Source organism: Passer montanus, unplaced genomic scaffold (genome assembly GCF_014805655.1).
Source record: "Passer montanus isolate IOZ18808 unplaced genomic scaffold, ASM1480565v1 scaffold85, whole genome shotgun sequence".
Lineage (NCBI taxonomy): Eukaryota > Metazoa > Chordata > Aves > Passeriformes > Passeridae > Passer > Passer montanus.
In genome coordinates, this window is record NW_024373812.1 from 1,918,769 (window position 1) to 1,936,490 (window position 17,722).

At 38.3% G+C, this 17,722-nt stretch overlaps 1 protein-coding gene across 10 annotated transcripts in view; it reads right to left on the reverse strand.

The window, feature by feature from the left end:
* Positions 1 to 2,305: 2,305 nt before the first annotated feature.
* The window catches only part of ELAVL2 (ELAV like RNA binding protein 2), an 85,368-nt gene continuing 69,951 nt past the window's right edge, over positions 2,306 to 17,722 (reverse strand). For 4 of the 10 annotated variants that reach the window (XM_039733302.1, XM_039733296.1, XM_039733295.1 and 1 more), the window contains 4 exons: positions 13,119 to 13,272; positions 10,407 to 10,632; positions 5,511 to 5,549; positions 2,306 to 5,035 (listed from right to left, as the gene is read on the reverse strand). In XM_039733302.1, the coding sequence (XP_039589236.1) occupies positions 4,705 to 5,035; positions 5,511 to 5,549; positions 10,407 to 10,632; positions 13,119 to 13,272 (750 nt within the window). In that variant the 3' untranslated portion in view covers positions 2,306 to 4,704. The remainder of the gene's footprint in view (positions 5,036 to 5,510; positions 5,550 to 10,406; positions 10,633 to 13,118; positions 13,273 to 17,722) is intronic. The other 6 variants (XM_039733297.1, XM_039733298.1, XM_039733293.1 and 3 more) reach the window with 3 other exon arrangements.

Sequence of the window (17,722 nt, forward strand, 5' to 3'; positions counted from 1 at the left end):
ACTAAAAATGTCATGTTGATCTAAACTATCTTATGTACAGGAATCACATGATACAATACATAAAATAAGAAATCAAGTTTTAGTAACTCTGTTTGGTTTTTCAAGTGACCTTATAAATATTACAAAGGATATTGTTTTCCTTGCTCCCAATTATGTCTGACAGAAAGTTGGTTGAAAAAAGAAAGTAATTACAAGATGAGACAAGTAATCCATCTAACTTCATTACATGAAGTTAGAAAACCTCTTAATTCACTGAAGTTGCCCATATTGTTTTGAAAATACCTGAAAAGTTGCATTGCTTCCCTAATTTTTGCCATAGTTCTTGAAACCATGGGAATTTTTCCAATTCCAATTTTCAAATTAGAATTTCTCTTCACCCCAACACCAGCCTTTCCAAGACCATGACAATGTGCTACGTCATTCCACCAAAAGACCCAATCTCTCCCCCAGCTTTTAAGCTGTTTGGCGCAGATGACTACTGATGTGCTAGCACATCTGCTGGCCCAAATCACCAGCCATCACAGCAGTAGTTTAGCAGAAGGTGCCTCTACAGTGAAGTTTAATTAGGAAAGTGTCAGTGTGAAAGAAGCTGCACTTCATTATTAAATGTACACACTGAAATGCTGAGCCCAAATGCCACAACTGGGCAAACAAAGACCAACATCAAAACACGTGTGCAAGCACAGCTGGATCAACAGTGTTGATGTGATTGAAATCATGCAGTCCCAGGCTATTATTTTATCCAAGATGAAGCATCTCTCAAATTGTATTGATTTCTCAAACTCTTATAGATAAAAAAACAGAGATACTGTCTCTAGTCATAGAACACATCTATAATTCTTTTGATAGTAAGTCTTAATTACCTACTGCTTTTTAATGCTTAACTAAGTCATCACTTCTGTACATTTAGTCACCTTCATGTAGTAACAATCCAAAGGGTTTTTAACATGACTCAGACCTTCTCAGCAGTACTGATAAGAGTCCCCCAGACTTCCTAGCAATTGATGACCTCTGGGTGTTGGAGAAACAAAGAATGCACACTATGTACAACCCCAGTGGACAGACAGCCACTTTAAAAATGTGTATTTTTCTTTCATGATGGAAAAACACTCTCTGGCCAAAGGAAGGCTTTCCTAGATGTAGGTGGGAAGGTCACCAGTCACAACTGATCTTGTTGCATGTATCTTTTGCAGAAGAGGCCAGACACACACTGAGCATGATTTGCAGTAACAAAGCCCTTCCACAAGTGCCCCAGCTAACAGTCCAGTTCTCTCACAGGTATTTACAGATGTTCCTGGAACTCTTACTATTTACATACAAAAGGAACTAGTCCATCACAAATGGCATGAGGCAGCTTCATGATTTTTCCTTTAGCTTTATAAAACTTTACTGTAGTAAGAAAAGTACTACCTATGTATAAGATGTCCAGCTACATACAATCAAATTTGTATTTTTCAGCACTGATAGTTCCTCTGTGCAACTGTACTTATAACTGCAAATTTTTAGCATTGCTTCTTGACTGTTCTCTTCCCTGCAGCTAAAGAAGTTTTGATTTTAAACTGAAGACATTTACATAAACATATTTTGTCCTAATTTTCATACAGCAAAATACTTCAACTATGGTTAGTTACACAGTGCTCAAAGTCCTCTAAGTTGAGAACTAAAAGCTATCCTTCTGTGGAAGCTGAACATACATATGTCCCTGCTGGACTACAAACTCCATGTATAGCTCCTCATTTGCTGCCAAGTAGTGTCTTGCATCCTCTCATTACTCCAGCCATCCAAGAACATAACTATATAAAAAGCTACCAGCACCCAACTATTTCCCCAATTCCTTGTTATCTACTGCCTTCAGCCTGGCAGGGGGAGGTTACACAATGCTCTTGATATGGATTTCCTTCTGGTCTCTGCTCCTGTCTCAGGAAGGCTAGAGCACAGTTCAACTGGTGCATCTCCATCTTGGAGTCCCCGATACTTCTTAATCTTTCCATCTCATCCCTTGGAAAACACACTAGGGGCATTCACTTAGTTACACTGCATAGCAGCAAGTTAATTTTTACTGATGCATTTAATGACATTCATTTATTATTTCAGCCTAAGTACTGAGTGTTTAATGAAAACTAAAGTGAAAAGATTCTACACTTAATTCTAAGGTAACAGAACTCGTACACAGCTCTGCTGTCTTACCTCCTTGTCAGTAACTAGGATCTTAACCTAAATTACAAATAGCTCATAAACCTTACACTGAGATTGCTTACTCATTAAAACAGTGGTAAATATGGTAAAAGACCAGCTTATGAGACTGTTTTCCCTTCAACTTTGTTTATTGATGTACTGAACATGAAAAAGTACAAAGAATCCAAACACAAAAGAAAACATGTACAACCTCTTAAATACCCAACAGAATATATTCTCAATTCCAACAAATGTGAATTAAGTCATACTATACAACTTCAAATAAATACCAGCCTTATATTTTACTAAGTGCTCTGATAAACACTGTAAAGTGAAGCCCAATTTACATGCCTTCTCATCAATGCCGTTAGTTGCTACAGTAGTATAGGAAAGAAGCATGTAGCTACTATTTCTCCCACATCAGAAAGTTTGTGATTTCTATACTATATACAACTTTCAATGCAGAGGATTAGCTTTAACAACCTAAATGCATCTAAGAATGAAGAAGTACTCAGGAAGCCAATTGATTTTTGAATAGCATTGAGTGGGTCAGCATGAAAACTTGCTTATTCACTTTAGCACGCGCTTCACAGTATATGTACTGTACTATACTGAAAATTTTATAACTACAATTTAAAAGAATAAGAACCCAAAACAACTGCAAAGATAGTGTACAACTATGTTATGCATAGAACATTGCTTTTTCTAAGGGGAAGCATATGAGCATCTCAGTTTATACAAAAAGCAGGACGTAACTACATAGTTGTCAGTGCATCCTGGTGAAGGCATCAAACCCTCAGCTTTTTTTTAAAAATTTAATTATAAGCTAGATGCTAATCAGAAAATATTCTGTATTTGTTTTCCTTAAATTTCTTCAATACATGGTAAAGACTTTTTCTATTTCCCCAAATAGTGATTTAAGCATCATACAAAGTTAAACTTCAATAGCATACAGGTATTTATGGTTTTCATATGAAAAATGTAAGGAAATTTGCTCAAAACATATGTTTATACTTGTTTCTTTTTACCACAAACATATTTATAAACAAAAATGTTGCATCACCATAAACAGCTGAAGCTAGACTATCTACAGACAAAAATAGCAACAAATCTGATGCACTGTAAATTCAAGTCCTCAGGACAAAAAAAAAAAATAAAGAAAAGAAGCAGACCTCAAGTAACAATGTTAATGCCATTTACAAAGAAAGAACTTATACAAAAACATTCAAAATTGAACATCACTTGGCATGTAACTTTTAAAAAAACTATAATCAAAATTAGCTGAAAGGTTCATAACTTAAGTTCTTATTTACATTACACAAAGCTCAGGTGTTAGCCTTGAACATAACTTTCAAAATACTTCCTAATGTATCCAACTCAGGCCACTTCTGCTGATTTGCTACTGCACAAATCATGCTTGATGTCTTTTCTTAAGACAAAACAATTCTTCAAACAATAGCAAGTACATCACTAAACACCATGAGCTGTATCTGAAGGGAATTCTTTAGGAAGAACAGATTTTTTTTTCCCCCATATCTCAGTGTTTTAAGTTTTCTGCTTGCTCTTATATTCTTTTTTAAAATTTTCATTTGCTTCAAAATCAAATTAAAGTGAGCTACCTATCACTTAATAACCAGGATGATCAATGACTCCACTGATGATTACAAAAAATGAAACCAACAGTGCATCCCATTTACTTTACTTCTTAATACAAAGGTCTCAAAAGTACTACATCATAAATCTTTCTAAATTTTTTCCCAACAATTGCAAATTTCCTGGTAAGTTTTAAAAGCTCACTAGGTGTCATACGAAGAGATTTCTCAAAGTATTCAAGTCAAAATATTTGTTCCAGGACCAGTAAAAAGTTTCTCCAAATTTTTTATTTTTTTTTATAAAAATAGATGCTTTTTTAAACCCACATCAAAGAGGCTCTTATCTCTTTGGCAAGGTACTGCTTTACGAAAAGTTCTCCAGTATTCTTACAATAAGCTTTTATAATGTGTTCCCACTCCCCAACCCAAATGAAGATGATGAAATAAATACTGCTTATAACTTTATAAATAAAATGTAAACTTCAGATACTTTTCTTGAACAACAAAACAATAATGCATTACAATGTAAATTAAACACAAAGCAAATCAAGAAATTACAAAAAAAATTATAGTATTACACAAAGCCTTGATATTTACTCACAGATTTAAAGGCAGTCATGTATAAAGAAAAAAAACTTCTTCTCTTAGCTGAAACATTTTAAAAGGTCCACCTTCTTCAAAGAAGGCAATAGAATATGCATTGTGACAGGTAAAAACCCTGTACCTCTTGTCAATACTCAAACACAAAAGATAGTTAAGAAGTTCTAATTCAAATATTAGCAATAAAAAAATCTCACATATTCTTAGGATGCTAAGTAGTCATTTTATCCCCATTTCCACACTGGCATACAACAAAGGCATTTACTAATGCATAAAGCTTCTTGTAAATTGCCTTTGTTGTATAGTTTTCATGTATTAATGCACTGAGAATAACTTGTTAGGCTTTGTGCGTTTTGTTTGTTTTGAAGGAGACCTGCAACACTCTGTCACCAAGGCGGTATCCGTTCAGGCTGGCTATTGCCATAGCTGCCTCATCGTAGTTTGTCATAGTCACAAATCCAAAACCTTTGCACTTGTTGGTGTTAAAGTCACGGATGACCTTCACATTGGTCACTGCTCCGAAGGGTCCAAACATTTGCCACAGGATACTCTCATCAGCATCAGGGGCCAAGTTGTACACAAAAATGCACCACCCAGTTCCTGCATGTCCAGGGATATTAATTCCAGCCAAACTGGTCATTCCATCAATGGTCATTGGAGGGAACCTACTAAAGAATGAGGGAAAGCAAAACAGAATCATCATACAGCTGCTCACGCATAACCCCAGCAAAGAAATGTCAAAATAAAGGAAGAGAATGATACAGAGCTTTTCATAGAATGAACATGTTGCTCAGACTAGAAAGGTAAGATAAATATTTTTTGCTCCCTAACTGCACAAATACTAAGTAAAAAAAATTATACACAAGTAGGGAGAACAGTGCTAGGTATGTCTGAAATGATGTAACAGAAAATCAAAAGGAAAGCATGCTATAAAACCAGTGAGGATTAGCAAGTCATTTTAAAGAGGAATTCCATGGAACTGCTACAAAAGGCTTGTCTATTTCATGCAAAATGCATCAAAATGAACAATCTCAGCTGAAGTCTCAACATGCAAAAATCCAACATAAGTCTTACTGAAAAGTAAGAGTTTGCAAAATACTTAAAAATAATTTGGTTGTTATGAACCAACTAATCCTTTATTACCTCTTTACTCCATAAGCTATGTTGAGCAGATTGTCCAACCTGCAAAATATTTAGCAACATGTTCAGTCTTCAGACTTTTCCACCATTTAAGATTAAGGAAACGTAGCATATTACTGTCACATCCATTACACTGTACAGAACCTCATACAATGTTCAAGTGTCACCACTGAAAGAGCCATGGCACCTTATTACACAAGAGAGTGAAGACAAAACAGATATTCCTTGTAGAGATGCTTATAGGGAAATAGGTAGTAGCATCACCATCTAAACCCCATGCTGCTACAATTCTCGTGTAGTAACCACAATCACAAGAAGTTCATTTTATGAAGTGCACCATGGCCACAAATTTAGCCTAAATCACATACTTTTACCACGAAGTTACAGTCAGTGACCACATCAGTCAAGTTTTCCACACTACCGAACTGGTTGAGAAGATGACTTTTATTAAGGCTTCTGACATGTTTGCTACCATGACTATCAAGACAAATGCAGTATTTTGGATCACTAGCAACTATTGTAACATTAACTCCAAAATAACATTTTTCATGTTCCCGCTCCTTCTGGTAATTCCAGAATGCTGGGAGACAGAAAGCTGGTTTGGCTGAGCAGGGCTAAGGCAAAAAAAGTAAGTGTAAAGACAGTGGAGGTAAAGTTGTGTGAATATGGAAAAAATATAGAGATATTGCTTGCCACTGGAGGGAGAAAATTTGTATGGCCAAAGCTCAACAGGAGTTGAAGCTTGCCAATGATGTGGGGGACAACAAGTTTTAAAATATGTCAATCTCAAAGAGCAGTCCAAAAGTAACACTAGCCTGTCACAGAATGAAAATGGTCATCACTCCAAAACAGGGACACCAACAAGGCAGAGAAGTTTAATTCTTTCTCTGCCTTTATCTTTAATGTTGATGATGGGCTAAGACGGTCCCAGTGTCCTGGGCTGTAAGAACAGTGAACAATCCTGAATTCGGGTTCTCCTGCTCCAACTGAGTCCCTAAAAATTTATGGGACTGGATGGGATTCATCCAAGAACACTCAAAGAACTGGCTGATGTCTTTGTGAGGTTTCTTTCAATCATTTTTTTTCATGATCTTGGGAATATGGCATTGACTGGAAGCTGGCTAACACCACCTCAGTTTTCAGAAGGGCAAGAAGGATGACCCTGGAAACTTATAGGCTTGTCAGTCTCACTTCAGTGCCTGGTAAAATTATGGAGATTATTCTGGGAAGTATTGAAAAGCACAATCACAGCCAGCATGGCTTCATGAAGGCAAAGTCCTGCTTGTCAAACTTACATTTCCTTTTATGACAGTATAACCCACCCAGCTGACCAAGGGAAGTCAGCTGATGCAATCTTTTTGGATTTCAGTAAAGCCTTTGATACCGCCTCTCCCAGGATCCTTCTGGACAAAACGTGCAGCACACAGCTGGACAAATGTATAATGGGATGCGTGAGCAACTGGCTCAGGGCTAAGGCACAAAGTGTTACAGTGAATGGGGTCACACCAGACTGGTAAATGGTCACTACTGGATTCCTCAGGGCTCCATTTTAGTCTCGGTGCTCTTTAGCACTTTCATAAATGACGTGGCTGCAGGACTTAAGGAACATATACTAAGTAAGTCTGCCAATGACACTAAATTAGGAGGACCTGCTGACTCCCCTTAAGGCAGAAGGCTCTGCAGAGAGACCTTGACAAGTTAAAAGGTTGGGAAATCACCAATGACATGACATTTAAAAAGTACAAGGGTGAGGTTCTGCACCTGAGATTGGGCAAACCAGGATGTACAGAGAAAACTGGGGAATGAGACACTGAAAAGCATGGCAAATGACCTGGGTGTCTTGGTCAACAGCAAGCTGAACGTGAGCCAGCAGTGCCCTGGCACCCAGGACAACCCTCATGGCCTGAGGGGCATCAGGCACAGCATCACCAGCCAGGCAAGGGAGGGGATTGTCCTGCTCTGCTCTGCACTGGGGCGGCCTCACCTCGAGTGCTGGGGGCAGCTTTGGGTGCCACAACGTTAGAAAGATATACAGTCACAGAATCACAAGGTTGGAAGAGATCTTCAAGATCATCAAGTCCAACCCATTCCCCAACATCTCAACTAAACCACAGCACCGAGTGCCACATCCAGAGATGGTGACTCCACCTTCCCGGGCAGGCCATTCCAGTACTTTACCACTCTTTCCGTAAAGAACCTTATATCCAGCCTATATTTCCCTTGATGCAGTTTGAGACTGTGACCTCTTGTTCTGTCAGTTGCTGCCTGGAGAAAGAGACCAAGCCCCACCTGACCACAACCTTTTTTCAGAAGTTGTAGGGAGTGGTAAGGTCACCTCTGAGTCTCCTTTTCTCCAGGCTAAATAACCCCAGCTCCCTCAGTCGTTCCTCACAGGGCTTGTGTTCCAAGCCCCTCACCAGGCCTTGCTGCTTTCCTCTGGATGCCCTCAAGTGTCTCAAGGTCCTTCCCAAACTGAGGGGCCCAGAACTGGACACAGCACTCAAGGTGCAGCCTCACCAGTACCGAGTACAGGGGTAGGATGACCTCCCTGGGCCTGCTGGCCACACTATTCCTGATCCAGGCCAGGATGACCTTGGCCTTCTTGGCCCCCTGGGCACACTGCTGGCTCATATTATGAACAGGTTCTTCACAAAGAGAGTGGCTGCACACTGGAATAGGATTCCTAGGAAAGTGGTCATGTCACCAAGCCTGCCAGGGTTCAGGAATTGTTTGGACAGTGCCCTCAGGCAATGGTGTGACTCTTAGCCTTGTTCAGGGCCAGGAGCTGGACTTGATGATCCTTGTGGGTGCCTTTCAACCCAGGATATCCTATGATGCTATAATTTTCCAGGGTGAAGTGTTTCATAATATACACACACATACACACACATTTTCAAGATTTTTCCACATGGTTCTTGCCTCACCTTCCCCCCCCTCACCTTAGTTGTAGAACTCTAACCACACCACAACTCTAAACCCCTTGAAATATTCTAGCCAATATCTCAAATATGCAGTGCATACTACTCCTATTGCTCTTATTCCTGGAGTCCCTTAAACTGCTTCTTTCAAAAAATGCTCACCCTGAAGAAGCTCTTGTGTCTTTCTGACAAATCCCAGACAGATGAAGATCAAGACTCAATAAAATATGAGCTTAGGTAAAAAATATACACTTGATTTAGTTTTCCAGAGAGCACTGATTTTGCAGTGAGCTGGGTTTGCAGAATACACTGATAAGAAACTACTGAACCCCTAAAAGAGCAGGAAAAGGAAATTAAAAAATACTTGACTACTATCAGTAGACAGTGTGGATGACTGACGTCTATTGTCATTGACATGGACAGTGGACAGCAAGGTGAAGAAATCTAGAAACACCACCACTTATAGGTTATTGTTACAAAGGCTGTCAGATACTTAATACAGTAATGGTATCACTTGTATGAGTTTTCAGCAATTACCTTGAAGACTTGAAAATACTCTGGAAATATTCTCAGGGACTTTTACTGGAAAATTTTTAAAGATGCTTTAAGTTATACATCTTATAGAAACTGAGGAACAATTATATATAATGGCTTTTGAAAGTCCAGCCCAAGTTTTCACTTAAGAAAAAAAAGGAAGCATTGTATTGATCCTGTTGCTTTCATTATTAAAGTTTAAGCTGTTTTCAGGCCTCTGTCAGCTATTAACAGAGATGGGGTAACTGCATCAGAGTATATTGAATAAGCTTGTGACACAAACCCCATGATCTTATTTCATACAACGCACTAGAGTCCATCCTGCAATTTCTGCCCCCAGACTCTGTCTGTAGAATAATGGCAAGTCTACTTTTATGCAATATTCAGAACACTGTTGTAAGGTAGCCCTTTTATTACCTAGGAAATAGTAATAAGAGCCACAAAAAAGTAAATAAAACTTGTTATCCCCTCTCCTACAACAGAACACCTACTTCTCACACCTGTGAGATGCAGCAGATAATGCCAAAAAGCTGAATGAAAGAAAAAATTTAAAAATTCTGACAGAAGTGCAGGCCACGAATTCTTGAATATTTGGTGTAAGCAAGCCTAGGCAATGCAGAGCATTTGAAATTTGGTATATTCTCTTTGAAGAAAGCTGCCAACTGGTTTTGTTTCTTAAAAAACAAAAGAGATACTCTTTGAGTGTATTACTATTTAACACAACCCAGTCACATCGTTCAGGGGCAGAGGGAGGGAAGAAATAATCAAGATCACTGAAAAAAATCCAAGGTACTCAAGGATGTAGATAGTACAGTGTTTGTTTCACTTTGTTCTCACCATCTGTTCTTGTCAATACACTAAATAGCACAGGGAACTATACAGCAATACTTTCAACATGATGGGAACGTAAATCCCGAAAAAGCACATGCAAAAAATATGTCGGCAATTTTTATTATGAAAAGTTGTAACAAGAGAAGACAAAGTGGAGAACATAGACAACTAAGCAGGAAAAAAACCTGAAAGCCAGAATGTGGAAGGAAAATGCAGGGGTAGATAAACACGAAGCTGGCTGTGGCACGCCACATGGCTAAAAGAAGAAAAAAACACTATCTCCTAGGTCAATATTAACTGAATCAACTAGCACATTCACCAAGAATAACCTAGGAAATGAAAAGTAACCTTTAAAAAAAAATTTAAGTGACTGAGTACAAGAGAGATGCCACCTGGGTTTAACTAAGCATGCTTATTAGACATTGAAATGCTATCAGTAGAATGGCATGCATTTTGGTTTTAGCTGTACTGTGGTAGCATAGCTGAAGTTCAACATTCATGTGTTTCCTTCCCACACAGAAGTCAGACAAGCAGGAATGCACAAGAGTGGAGGCTATCAATCAGGCCTGTGGGAACATGCAAGTTTCGGCACACTCGTGCATATTATTTGACTTACCTAAAACGCTGAGCCTGCTGAGCTAGAGGGGCAGGATACCTTCTGTTTGGAGAATGGTACAGCTGGGAAAGAATGGCCTGATTGGTTTTTTGGCTTGGGTTGTTAGCAAACTTTACAGTGATGGGCTCTGTGGCACCTGGAGGTTTCTGGCCATTCAAGCCCTTGATAGCTTCTTCTGCTTCAATTCGCTTGTCAAACCGGATAAACCCCACGCCCCGTGACACCCCTGCACAAGGTGAAAAAAGCATACAGTAATGAATTCACAGACTCCAGAATATTAGATGTTAACTGTTATTTGTGTGGCCAATTGCTATGTTGATGGTTGAATGCTGTGAACACATCATAATTTTGAGCTTAACAGAACTGATCTCTTGCATAAAGTAAGAATTTTCTACTGTAATTTTCACTTTAATTTTTAATTTAACTGATATAAGACATTTGTGTAAAGAGCTTGTGAGTTTGAGGGAAAACAGTGTAAACAAATGCAGTGAGCCAAAGCGGAATTTAGAAACAAAGCAATTTTGTTGGATGGAGATGAACCCAAACCAGCTGTACTGTTACCTCTGGTCAGCTCATGCTACTCTGCAGTACCTGAAGTGACAAAAATTCTGTATATAACTTAGTTCTCTGCTCTGTAGCAGCAAAAAAAAAAAAAAAAAAAAAAAAGGCTTTTTCTCCCCTGCAGTATCACCTGAACCTCTCTTTGAAACAAATATCCTCAGAGGATGACAATGTGCACATATTGCAAGAATGGGAATTATGGCCATGTTTTAATAGTCAGTGGTTACCTCTGAGTAAAAGACTTCAGTGAATCACTATACATCACTAGGTGTTACTTTTGAAGGAAACTTTTCTTCATATAGAAAAGTCAAAGGCAACATGCAAAGGAATCCAAAAGTGCTTATAGAAAGTCTCAGGAACATCACACATCAAAAATTCCAAACATCTTAGACATAAACACATTGAGCTACACTGGATACTTGAACCAATTAACATTAAACCTACTAACAGTCAACATTAGTTAGATCAATGTTTTGTTGTAATATTTAAAGTGCCATTTAGAGCCCCTTTACATTTTGGTTCATGAATAACCAGGTGAGTTAGACACCTGTCCTCAACTGAGAAAGACATTAATGACAAGAAATGTATTCTGTTAATAAACAATGATTTAAGCCATCAAAAGTGACAATGAACAGGCATAACAAAGCTTTAAAGAGGCAAATGTCACAGCTTCAACTTTGCATTTTTTATCTGTCAGTTTGTGTCACAACCTTATTATTCATACCATTCTGAGCCTACTTCTTCCAAATTACTAAAAAGGAGGCAAGAAAGCTGAACAACAATCTATATGCCAGAAAGTACACTGCAAATGGCAGGATTTATGAATATGAATAGAATTATAACACATATTACAAGTTAATATTATATTTACTTACTGCTTCATTTGTTAAATGCCATCTATTTCTATGTATGAATATACAGGCACCTACTGTGAACAGCTATTTATTGCACAAAGACTAGGAATCTGTCCTGCAAATCTGCTACATGTACAAGGCAGTATTTGGCCTTTAGCTTTCTTTTCTAGGCCTCTTTAGCCTCTCAACAACTCCACCTATTAAAACACTCTCTAAGTAGATTTCTTTTAACTTAGTGGAAGGTGAAGGAGTACACACAAGCTCCTCTAAAGGTCATCCAGAACTCAACTGCTGGCATGTACAAACTTTTCAAAGTAAGACAATTAAAAAACCTTATGACCTTCTACAGCTGAAAGCTGTTTGGCAGCCAAGAGGATATGCAGCTTTGAAAAGGCACAAATATAAAAAAAAAAGAAAATAAATAAAACCCAGCTTATTCAGGGAATAATTATATGAGCAAATGACTTCGTCTGTCCCACCCCTTAGTGCTCTAGAAGCAGGAGAACTTGGAGAGCTCTCCAACCCTGTCTCTTTGTATGTTGCTTTGTACACCCAATGCTCCTGTCATGTACTTGGCTTTTCATTCAATTGCTTATTTCTGGCAGAAACCTCACAGCAGGTGATTCAGAGACCTATAAACTTCCTCAAGATGAGCCATCTGAGACAGCAAAAAACCACAGGCATTACTGTCCCGAGTGTGAAGATTAAGCACAAAGTGTCACTGACAACCATTACCTGATTGACACACATACTGTAATAATGCAAATAACCTGCTACATCTTAGTACTTTATGACATGGGTAATCAAAGAACTCACCTGCTCCTGAGGAATTCAAAGTTCATGTGTGTGCCCAAATTTAATGAGTTAGCTTGAAAACAGTCTTAATAGCAACTGCCAGTATGGGGCTTCTGCAATCCTAGCCTCAAGAGAACCAGCTGCGCATTTCTGCACACAATTTTCTTTTTAGAAAAAAGAAGTTTAATAGCATTTTGTAAGGCACTGGGAAACGATTTTCATACAGCAGCTTGGAAAGGAAGACTAGAGCAGCTGTAAATTTATTACAAGTCATCAAACAAGCTTCAGACCTGCACCTTCAGGGTGGAAATGACTCAAGCTGGCTCAGTAAACTACACAGTCTATTTCTGTCCATGCATATTTATGAAGAATTCCAGGAGAAAAAAGCATTTTCTGGCCTACATACAGCTCTTATACATTATAGAGACAAGACTACTGTACTGAAAGATGAAATATCTCAAACTGCGATTCCATGAAAGGCCATGCAAAACTGCCGACTTACCAGTGACTTGGTCAACCAGAATACGAGAAGTAATAATACGTCCATATTGGGAAAAGAGCTGTTCCAGTTCTTTCTGGGTCATTGTTTTTGGAAGTCCACTAACATACAAATTTGCATCTCTGATAGAGGCTGAACTTGGTCGTGCATAAGAAACCTTAGAAAAAAAACATTAAAACATCCTAGAAAACAAACACTTTAAAACCAGCTAAAATAAGACAGTATTATCTGTTCTGAGACATAAAAACCTCTCCAACAGCAGACAAAACAGTTACTTTGCAAAGCCAGTTCAATGGAGATTTTGGTATTGTTGTGTGGTGTTGTTGTTTTGTTTGTTTTTGGTGTTTTGGGGTTTTTTTGGGAGCTAGCTTCCAAAACATGGAAGGAATGCAACTTAGACCACACAGGAACAGCTGACTACACAAATTCATCTATAAAAAGTACTTCCAAATAAATGAGAAAAGCTAGGTACACATTCCAGCAAGCCTTGGTGGAGAAAGTGTATGATTAAAGTGACATATTTAAGAAGCTTTATGAATGTCCCATGATCCATGAATTCTTCATTAAAAAGCACTAAAATATATCGGGAATTAAGACTTCAGTGTGATATGTAGGCCAAAGGCACAGAAAGACAGTCTGAAGCACTTAGAGGTTTGCAAGTGTTTTTCAAGTGCTGTGTCTTTTGTACATGTTGAGCTTGCTACCAAATGACTCATAATCACAATCATTCATGAGATCAAGATAAACTCTGCTAGATCACTTCTACAGGGCTAAGAATGAATCGCAGAATTAGGACTCCAACCTGTTTTTTGCCTGTTCAGCAGCTTGTCAGTTTCTGAAACAGAGGCCTTAAATGCCATTTATCAGTGAAATTCTTGGATCCTTTTGGACAGAATTTTTTCAACAGAGGCCTTAAAAACAAATGCCATTTATCAGTGAAATTCTTGGATCCTTTTGGACAGAATTTTTTAACCTGGTGCCTTGACATGTCAGTCAAAATATTTTAAGGTGATTAAGTAGATTCTTTGACCTTTAGATACATGCTATAAAACAGCAAGTTCATTACTTCCTACTGAAGTTTGTACAAATGGTGTTACTACAGAATAATTGGGACAGAACATCTGTGCTTCTCCAACAGGACAAAATACTTCTACGCTTTTCACCTATGTAAAACACAAAAGTAAAAAGGATCCTCAAGAAGTAGTTAGATTCATCTCCTTTCCTTCCCTCTCCCTTCATGTACTGTTAGCCAATACTGGGCAACTGGAAATTGATTCTGTCATTCTGTCTTTTTGTCTAATTCTTTGATATTTCATTCCAAATCCTTCTTGTCTCATTTGTGTGCAGACCAGCAGGCTCTTAAGACTGCTATGGAAGCAAAACAGAAGACAGCATGCTGGAGATTAAACAAGCAGTACCCTGAACACTGCTGTGATCCTTGAAGTTCCACCCAGACATTTTGTGCAAGATACATTTTGTGCTGGTTGAGGAGGACTGACCTCAAAGACTTGTAGCTATCCAGTATGGAACCTTTTAAGTCACACTGCCTTGTTTTTTCTACATGAGAGCTACACAAAAGCTAAAGCCCTACAATCAAAGTTACAGGAAAACAGAGTAAAGTTTGCCTGCAGTCAGCCAAAGAAGCAACAAAGACAGTGACAGCTACCCTTTTGGAATGAACAAACTTGTTCTACTTGCCCATTTAGCCCTGAGTTTCTTTGAGAAATAAACTTCCATGCCTCACTTGTCAGGATTTTAAGGAGACCCAAGACCAAAGAATGGAGACAGACCGCCTGGGGAACACAACTAGTCCTAGTAAAATCATGGATTACCACAAACCCACGCAGACATTGTCTTTCAAGGGGGAATTCACACTGCTGGACACATGCTGCCACATATAAAAATATAAATTCACAAAGAGTCTATCAGAAGAGAAGAAACCTGCACAAAATATTTGCTGATTTACTGCAAGTCTACCTTATGCTACAGAACTGGTACATGTCAAGACACAAAGCAGCTTTTGCAAAACTCAAATTTTCCTCTGGTAAGTGAGTATGAGTTCTTGCATTACGACACAGCTGGTTCAGTATTACCTATGCCCTCTCTGGTTAAAAACATTTCAAATAGTTTGACAGAGCAGTCAAGGCCTACACTTAATATAATTTCAAGAGTGCAAGTAAATAAATGAAAGCAGTACCCTAACCAGTATACCCTACTCTTACATATCCAGTTTTATCGTTACTACCTTCAATTGACTACTCCAACACCCTGAATTTGGGTACATTAGTCACAGCAATAACACATATTAAACCAAAATCAGTGGTTCATCACCAATATCTGTAGACTATATTTAACCATCTTGCTAAGCACCAGAATTACTAGTCAGGCAAAAAATCTGAAAGAAACATATAACTTCAGAAATGCCATGTAATTTAAGTCAGCACCATTAGTGAAAAGCAAGGATGCCACAGAATATGACTGGTATAAAATTCCTATTAAAAGAACCTTGCCTAGAGTATGTGATATACATATCCCTCTTTATTTTTGACGTCAAAGTCCAGTCATTTCACCTGTGATACACATTTAAAGCAGAGACTCTCCAGACTAATCTCCCTACCTATATCCTGTCAGTTTGCTCATTCAGTCATTACTCGCTGATAGTTCTATATTTAGTCTCTTTAAGCAACTTCTATATGGACTGAATTAACAACTGTGCCAAGATTTTCATTCCACATCTAATTCAACAGGTGAATATTTCAGTTACACGATGTCAAAACCACTGAACACAAGGCAAGTCAAGAAACAGACTGAAAGCCTGCAGTTTTAAATATTGAATGATGACACACACTGTACAACACTGAGCAGCACTACTCTGGAGATACCAAATTAAAAACAGTTTTACTGAGAGTTTCCACTGCAGTTAGTAGGAAAGACACTTGTTTCTGGAAGTGCAAACATTACATCACCAAATCTAAGTATTTTCACTGCTTTAATACTTAATTTCCTAAAATGAGGAATTTTAGGAAATTTTCACAATTTTCAAATGAAATCTGTGAAAGCGGGTTAAACAAAAGTCACCAAAAATTATAAAGACACACAGCCCCTACAAGTGAATGTTTCAGTTTCTTATTATCTGCTACTACTTATAGACAGCTCAGGACTGTGCTTTGAGCTTTTATCTTTTTATTAGTAGACTAGTAGTATTATTAGTACACATACAAACTACTTGTATTCTCTCAAAAAACTTGAGAATTTAATATAATTTCTTCCTAAATAGCTCTACTTAATGTAGTCTTCCAAGTCTTTAAATCTGAAATCTTAAAATGCTAAAATCAGTATTTCAGTAAATATTCAAATTCACTAGCTCAAGTGCAATCTTTCTGCTTAAAAAACAACTTGCTCTTAAGAGCAGTGTCCAGTTCTTTTAAAATACATGTTTCTGTGGGGGAAAAAACTCCAATAAATAAACTACCATCCAGTATGTCCAGATGAAAATGTGTTAAACCCACCTCCAAAGCAGACAGATTTATATTGAGAAAAAGAATATATTAGGAACAAGATGTCTCCTCAGCAAACAGAGTAAAAACAAGGACATACTGTTTTTTCTTACAGCAATGTTCTCAGAGGCCATTGTGCCAGGCAAGTATTCTCAACTTGCACTTCAATTTGTATGAGATGCCATGATTCAAGAACTCTTCTTAATTTGATTTCTAATAAGAAGATGCTGCAGCACACCACAGAGACGAGGTCTCAGCTGTCACTAGCCAGTGACAGGTTGTTGTCCAAAACAGGAGAGTACATTGCTGTATATTCATCAAGTTCACTTCCTGCCTCCCCTCAAAGAAGGATTGTTCTACTCCAAACAAAGCTTCAAGGCCACTTTTCCCAATACACAAGACTACGTTACTGAACACGTACATGCTGTGCTGAGTTCGTGGTGGAAGCCTGCAGTAGCACACTTCTGTGGACAGAGCAAACTGGAAATCCAGACTTCCCTTTGTCAAGGGAAAGGCAACTTACATCCAGCTCTGTGGAATTAAAAAAACCTCAACACAGCTCACAAGTTTAGATTAAGTTGATAAACACAACCATACACCATAAAAGTGCTATTTTAAAGCTTGCTGTACAATAGGGAATGCATTGAAAAAACAGACACTGAAGCAATAGCCTTTCAGCATTATCATCAGAAGAGTTTCATTATTTTAGTTACCCCTCAAAGTGTTCCAGCTCTGACAGCTACAGCCCACACCAGTCACAGGCCTGAGGTGGGTCATGGGATCCACATCTGCTGCCATTCAGCAGAAGGCATGAGTGGACCAACCTGACAAATCTAGACCTAAGACCAGTCTTTATATATCTGAGGGGACAAGGACCAGGATATAACCTTCTCAGAGAGGAAGACCTCATAAAATGCTGCTGCATGTAGCACAGAGGAAGACCAGAAAAAGGCTTTCAGAAGACTTGGTCTAAAGCAAATGACACCCAAAAATCCACTTGGTGAACTGAAGCAAATGTATATATGTGCTAAGAACAGAAACTAGCTGGAAATCCTGCCACTGATAGAAACAGAAGCAGAGGTTTTCCCAGAAGTCTCAAGATACTGTAAC